At 38.1% G+C, this 7771-nt stretch overlaps 1 protein-coding gene across 1 annotated transcript; it reads right to left on the bottom strand.

The window, feature by feature from the left end:
• Positions 1 to 1194: 1194 nt before the first annotated feature.
• Positions 1195 to 7493, bottom strand: LOC109058243 (zinc finger protein 770-like). Its single transcript, XM_042777437.1, is given in 4 exon segments — positions 1195 to 3685; positions 4880 to 5493; positions 5495 to 6711; positions 7285 to 7493. Coding segments are annotated over 3 exon segments (3663 nt in total). The 5' UTR covers positions 6709 to 6711; positions 7285 to 7493; the 3' UTR covers positions 1195 to 1850.
• Positions 7494 to 7771: the final 278 nt, after the last annotated feature.

Genomic DNA, 7771 nt, shown 5'->3' with positions numbered 1-7771 from the left:
CTTCAGACACCGTTTCTGCTGGCAGCAGTCCTTAGTCTGGTTAGTGTCTGCTAAAGGACACAGCGCAAGTCCCCTAGAAAGGGAATTCTGAATCAGCATAGTGAATTAGTGTCATTTGTTGTTGCACTAATGACCTGCAAGTTGTTAGTTGCATGTTAAATATTCATCCGCTTGGCAGAACAATATCCACTCATTGGTCTGGGTCATGCATTGAAGATCAGAAAAGCAATACATGACTATGAAATTATAGCTCTTGAACAAGCATTTGTGGATATATTAGACGGGATAAACTAAATCCTTTTGTCTCACCATAAAACATCATTAGCCAACATTTAACAATGTATTCGACCTAAATGACTTGATGATCCTATCAGATAGAGACTTTTCATTGGATTAGACTTTGTGTTAACCTCCTCAAGAGAAATGTAAAAGATGAGAACAAAGCTTAATCTGAGGGTGACCTAGAATACAACTTGAATACTGATAGAGTGTGAACTAACCCACAACAGATTTATGACCTGTCATGTGATATTTAAAGTATCTTGTGAAAGATTAGGTTGGTTGAATGAAGTTTTTTTTTCTTCCTCCGAGTAAGAGGGGGAAGGTAGTGGAGGTGACATGGCTATGTATTCTCATAATGATTTTCTGATGTTATTAATTTTGTGACATGAGGACTAAACAAAATCCCCTATTATTCCACTATTTTAATGAAACCAATCAGAGTTTAATACATAACATTAAAACTTGGCATAACATAGAGGTCAGTGTGTCCAGTGTGGTGAACTTGTCCCCAGGTACAGCAGACACTTATTAAACTTGAATAAAGCCTACAGGTACACAGAGTGATTTCTTAACAATGAGCCATTATTATGATTGGACTTTTGGTTGCTGAGGTAAAAAAAAAAAAAAAAAAAAAAAAAAAAAAAATCTAATAAATAAATATACATTCCTCATTTAGGAAATATTTGATTAGATTGACCTAGTGAAATTAACCAAAGGATTTTTTACATTTTTTATAGAGTTTCCTAATTAAACTATAACCTTTTAACTCATATTAGCTCTAGGCTACTGAAGGAAACTGTAAGGACTCAAGAACTTTACAAAAAGAAGGTTAAGTTTAAAAAGAAATGTATAATATGTGTTGGTAGGCTTATGGCTTTTATGTAGAATATACATTAATGCCAGCCATATCTACTATATATAACATACTATACGTTACTACACCTGATTGGTAGCTCTGTAAAAAACCATGATGATATATAATTTCAGTGATGTATACATTTGCGTGGACCAGAAGAGTTCAATAGCTAAAGTTGAGAAAACAAATTACACCATCTAGTGTATATACATGGAACTACTGCAAATGACACCACACTATGATCATCTTGTGTAGGCAACTGAATAAAATGAATGAATAATAGCAAGATTACTAATTACATACAGATGGTCAAATGCCATGCAACACTTTGGTGATGTTGTAATGATATCTGATGTATATTTCTTTCAGTGCTGCATATGACTTAAAAAACAAACAAACAAACAAACAAACAAACAATGGAACAACCACTATAAGTTGGGAAATGGACAACCAAATTAAACCTTTTGTATTTTTTTTTTCACACACAAATATATGGTTACATCACAATGTAATAGGAAACCCAAAAATGTAAAAAAATAAAGAACAAAATTTGTCATAGAACATTATTTACAGTATTTATGGTTTCAAATTCTGTTTATGTATTTGAAAAGCCAAACCACAGTATTTCAAGCAACTACATTGATCACAACTAATTTACAGTGAAAACCCTTTTGGTTTGATCATATCTTTGGGCAACCCTAGAGTAACCCTTCTACCTGTGGGACAGCATGTGTGTTTTCAGATAATGGGACTGTGTGAAGGACTTCTGACACTGTGTGCACTGGAACGGCCTCTGACCAGTGTGAGTAACACAATGTCTCTTCAGTTTGGATGGTGCATTGAAGAATTTTAAGCAAATGTCACACTGGTGGGATTTCTTTTTTTTACCTTCAGAATATCTGTTTGCACATTTATGTGCATATAAGCTCCTTATCGAAGGGAAACACTGACTACAATCAGGGCAAACGGGAAGGTCATGTGGAGGTTTGGTAAAGCATTCACCTGGATCCTGAAAGTCCAAAAGGCCCACAACAACAATTTCTCTGAGTCCGGGCACATCAGACTTCTGTTGATACTGACAAGAATTGGGCTCGTAAGAATCAGGGACACATTTAACAGTGTCCGAGTCCACGAAGACACAATCTTCAATATCATCCATGTGATGTTCCCATTTTTCTTCAATTCTTGATTCAGAAGCACAGTGACGGAGAGATGAGTCAGTTTTGGGTGGACAGTCACTCACCCTGCCAAAAGGCACAATGTCAGATGCCTTTTTCCCATCAAGCAAGATGTCAGTTTTATCTGTCAGACCCCAAAATGATTTGCTGTTGCACTGGAAAAAAACCTCTGACTTCTCTAAAGGACTAGTACTTTTTGAGAAATATAAATCTGAATCATTGCAGTCACCACTCATTTTTTGAGATGGCATATTCTCTGTAACCATATACTGATCTTGGTGCACTGTTGACTTTTCTTTATCTGTTGACTTGGTATCATCTTGGGCAGTTGGTTGTTTTGGAGAGGGTTTTAATCTTGACTTAGATGTTTGATCACACGACACACTGTTGTCTCTGTAGCTCTGGAGTGATGGTGTTCCCTGCTTCACAGGGACATTGTGAGTTCTGATGTGTACGTTTAGATGATAGCGTTCTCTGAAGGCACGGCAGCACATGGAACACTGAAATGGTCTCTGATTCGTGTGAATAAGACAATGCCTTTTTAGTTTGGATGGAGCACCAAATCGTTTCTGGCACACGGGGCAATCATAAACTCTTTTGTGTCCATTAGAATTCTTTCTTTGCAGCACCTTCACATTTACATCCTTGTCCTCACTTTGTGTTGTGACACTGGCTTCTTGTTCCTCCTCAGTTTCTTGTTTTTTCTCCATCCACTTACCTTTTGAAGGTTTGGAAAAATATGCAGAACTCTTTCCAGTGTGAAGATCCAAACCTCCTTCATTTAGAAGAGAATCTTGCAAATATACATCTAATTCAGTGCAGTGACCACTAATTTTTTGAGATGCTGTATTATCTGTAACCATATACTGATCTTGGTGCACTGTTGATTTTTCTTTATCTGTTGACTTGGTATCATCTTGGGCAGCTGGTTGTTTTGGAGAGGGTTTTAATCTTGACTTAGATGTTTGATCACACGACACACTGTTGTCTCTGTAGCTCTGGAGTGATGGTGTTCCCTGCTTCACAGGGACATTGTGAGTTCTGATGTGTACGTTTAGATGATAGCGTTCTCTGAAGGCACGGCAGCACATGGAACACTGAAATGGTCTCTGATTCGTGTGAATAAGACAATGCCTTTTTAGTTTGGATGGAGCACCAAATCGTTTCTGGCACACAGGGCAATCATAAACTCTTTTATGTCCATTAGAATTCTTTCTTTGCAACACCTTCACATTTACATCCTTGTCCTCACTTAGTGTTGTGACACTGGTTTCTTGTTCCTCCTTAGTTTCTTGTTTTTTCTCCATCCACTTACCTTTTGAAGGTTTGGAAGAATATGCAGAACTCTGTCCAGTGTGAAGATCCAAACCTCCTTCATTTAGAAGAGAATCTTGCAAATATACGTCTGAATAACTCCAGTCACCACTAATTTTTTGAGATGCCATATCCTCTGTAACCATACTTTTATCACGGTGAACTGTTGTTTGTCGTTTTTCTGTTGAACTGGCATTGTTTTGGGCAGTCAGATGTTTTGGAGAGGGTTTTAATCTTGACTTAGATGTTCGATCACAGGACACACTGTTGTTTCTGTAGCTCTGCAGTGATGGTGTTCTCTGCTTCACAGGGACATTGTGAGTTCTGATGTGCACGTTTAGATGAGAGCGTTCTCTGAAGGCACGGCAGCACATGGAACACTGAAATGGCCTCTGATTCGTGTGAATAAGACAATGCCTTTTTAGTTTGGATGGAGCACCAAATCGTTTCTGGCACACAGGGCAATCATAAACTCTTTTGTTTCCATTAGAATTCTTTCTTTGAGACACCTTCGCATTTACATCCTTGTCCTCACTTTGTGTTGTGACACTGGCTTCTTGTTCCTCCTCAGTTTCTTGGTTTTCCTTCATCCATTGACCTTCTGAACATTTGGAAGAATATGCAGAACTCTTTCCAGTGTGAAGATCCAAACCTCCTTCATTTAGAAGAGAATCTTGCAAATAAACATCTGAATCACTGCAGTGACCACTCATTTTTTGAGATGCCATATTCTCTGTAACCATATACTGATATTGGTGCACTGTTGACTTTTCTTTTTCTGTTGACTTGGTATCATCTTGGGCAGTTGGTTGTTTTGGAAAGGGATTTAACCTTGACTTAGATGTCTGACTACAGGACACTTTGTTGTCCTTATAGCTCTGGAGTGATGGTGTTCTCTGCTTCACAGGGACATTGTGAGTTCTAATGTGTACGTTTAGATGATAGCGTTCTCTGAAGGCACGGCAGCACATGGAACACTGAAATGGTCTCTGATTCGTGTGAATAAGACAATGCCTTTTTAGTTTGGATGGAGCACCAAATCGTTTCTGGCACACGGGGCAATCATAAACTCTTTTGTTTCCATTAGAATTCTTTCTTTGCAACACCTTCGCATTTACATCCTTGCCCTCACTTTGTGTTGTGACATTGGCTTCTTGTTCCTCCTCAGTTTCTTGGTTTTCCTCCATCCACTTACCCTTTGAAGGTTTGAAAGAATATGCAGAACTCTGTCCAGTGTGAAGATCCAAACCTCTTTCATTTAGAAGGGAATCTTGCAAATATACACTGGAATCACCACTCATTTTTTGATCTTGGTGAACTGTAGCAGATTTTACAGCTCCATCTTGTGAGGATATTTGCACATCTTGGTCTTTAGATTTTTCAGCATTACTAAAAGAAACTGTATGATCTTGTCCCAAATGATCAGCAATTATATTCCAACCCTTTTTTTTGTGGATCCTCACGTGAAGCTGCAAATGGCACTGATATCGAAATGATTTCAAGCACACGTGGCACTTAAATGGTCTGCTATCTGTGTGGCTCAAAATATGTCTGGTGAGCTTAGAAGGATACGGAAAGTTCTTCAGACAGATGCTGCACTGATTCACACCTTTCTGTTTGCGCTTAAGGTAACTTGGGCTGGAGGTTGTGATCTGCATTTCAGTGTAGTTCAAAGCATCAGAGCTTTTAATCTCTATGGTACTTGAATTTGACTCGGTCAGTGGGACATTTTGGTTGAGCTTGCTTTGGCATTCAAGATTTTTATGCTTAGTTTGCTTAGTCTCTAAAGAATCTAATATCTGAGGTAAACACACATTACCACCATCCGGTCTGCAATTATTTGTACCTTCTAAAGCTCCAGGTTGAGGTTTGGGCCTCGTGCTTCTGCGGGACTCTACATAACCTAGATTTATTGTTTCTTTTTCCTGTATGTACCTTGAGGTGTTTATGGAGATAATAGGCCTGTTTGAATGACTTTCTGCAGATTGTGCAAGTGTACGGCTTGACGTCAAAATGAACAAACAGATGTCGAGTTAGTTTTGAGGGGAAACTGAATTTCTTCAAGCATATTTCACACTGATATCCACTATTCTTTTTCAGTTGAAGCGTACACATGCAATCAGTTGACTTGGATAGTGGAAAGATCCTTTGTCCGGCAGGTGTGACTACATCTGGTAATGAACAACTAACTTGAATATCATTTGAATCATCTATTGCGGTAGATACAACACCTTCCTCAGCATTATGCTTGACTGTGTTCTCTTTCACTTGCCAATCACTCAAAATGGAGTTGCATTCCAGTCTAAATTCTTCCTTACACTTGTGAACTTTCAAGTGTGATTTCTCTCGGAAAGCTTTGGGGCACACAGAGCATTTAAAAGGTCTTTCCCCAGTATGAATCAGAATGTGACGTTTGAGCTTTGATGGGGCTTTAAAGCATTTAAAACATAAAGGGCACCGATGTCCTTTTGTAATTTTAACACCCACGGTACCTGAATTAGTTTCTATTAAGTCTGTTGCTGCTGTCTTTTCTTTATCTGTTGAACTGGTATCATTCTGGGCAGTTCGATTTTTTGGAAAAGGTTTTAACCTTGACTTAGATGTTTGACTACAGGACACTTTGTGGTCCTTATAGCTCTGGAGTGATGGTGTTCTCCTCTTCACAGGGTTTGTATGAGTTCTGACGTGTACTTTTAGATGAGAGCGTTCTCTGAAGGCACGGCAGCACATGGAACACTGAAATGGCCTCTGATTCGTGTGAATAAGGCAATGCCTTTTTAGTTTGGATGGAGCACCAAATCGTTTCTGGCACACGGGGCAATCATAAACTCTTTTGTTTCCATTAGAATTCTTTCTTTGCAACACCTTCGCATTTACATCCTTGTCCTCACTTTGAGTTGAGGCACTGGCTTTTTGTTCCTCCTCAAATATTTCGTTTTCCTCCATCCACTGGCCTTCTGGAGGCTTGGAAGAATATGCAGAACTCTGTCCAGTGTGAAGATCCAAACCTCCTTCATTTAGAAGGGAAAGTTGCATCCGAGTTGACATCCTGCTTGAAATGTTAAGCATTCCCCTCATGCACTGCAAAGACAGAACAATATTAGGGCATCCATTTTCTTAAGCACATATAATTCTTCAAATACTTTGGTTTTCAAAAGTACAAAGCCATTTGAATTTATGTCAACATTTTTATTTATAATTTTGATGTCAGTGCTGGGACATAGTTCTCAAAGAAAGCCCCTCCATCACATGTCATGTAGGTTGTCAAAAGCATCTGTGCACCAACCATTTTTTTTCCATTTGCAGTTAGTTCAGACTTCTGCCACTCTAAGCCATTAATTTAATTGAGATCAGATAGTTTATTTTTTTATTTATTTTTTTTTTTTTTAAATATAACCTGACCAAGTACATCACATTTTTTTATTTTTTTTAATTGTGATCAGATAGTAAATATTATATATATATATGTGTGTGTGTGTGTGTGTGTGTGTGTGTGTGTGTGTGTGTGTGTGTGTGTGTGTATTATCACAAACACACATACATGCACAAGCACACGAGATTTAAAGCAAATACTAATAAGTAGAACATTTCCAGGGGGAGAAATTAACACGAAGTGGAAACTTAAGAATGAATTTAGCAATAACTTCACCTTACCGCAGGATTTTCCTTTTGTTGAATCGAGAGACGAATCGCTCAATTTGTCACAATTATGGACGTTTGTGTTCAAAACTAACAATAACACACTTCCGATAGAAATACATAAATACAAGGAACAATTCAGTCCTGTCCTCACACGAGTTCTTATGATAACAGGCGCTACTACTTCTTCTTCTTCTCTCACGTTTTGTGGCGGGGGGCACCAGTTTAATGTGAAATTCCGCCACCTACTGGGATTCGTTGTGAAGACCAGATAGAGGAGAAACAAAACAAAACTAAACTCAATCATATTTATCAAACCTGTGTCTCGAATATATTTTAACAGAAAGTAATACAGTACATTCTTGACTGTTTACGTCTGAAATAGATTCTTTAAAGTTAAAGAAATATTTCATAATTTGTATACAAGCTATTTTTTATGTCTATTGTTTGGCTCACAATGTAAGAACACACGTTCAACAGTAAATTTAGAAGTGAATCACCT

The sequence above is a fragment of the Cyprinus carpio genome, chromosome A20 (assembly GCF_018340385.1).
Source record: "Cyprinus carpio isolate SPL01 chromosome A20, ASM1834038v1, whole genome shotgun sequence".
NCBI classification, from domain to species: domain Eukaryota; kingdom Metazoa; phylum Chordata; class Actinopteri; order Cypriniformes; family Cyprinidae; genus Cyprinus; species Cyprinus carpio.
The sequence above is the reverse complement of the archived record's forward strand: the minus strand, read 5'-3'. Positions and strand labels throughout refer to the sequence as shown.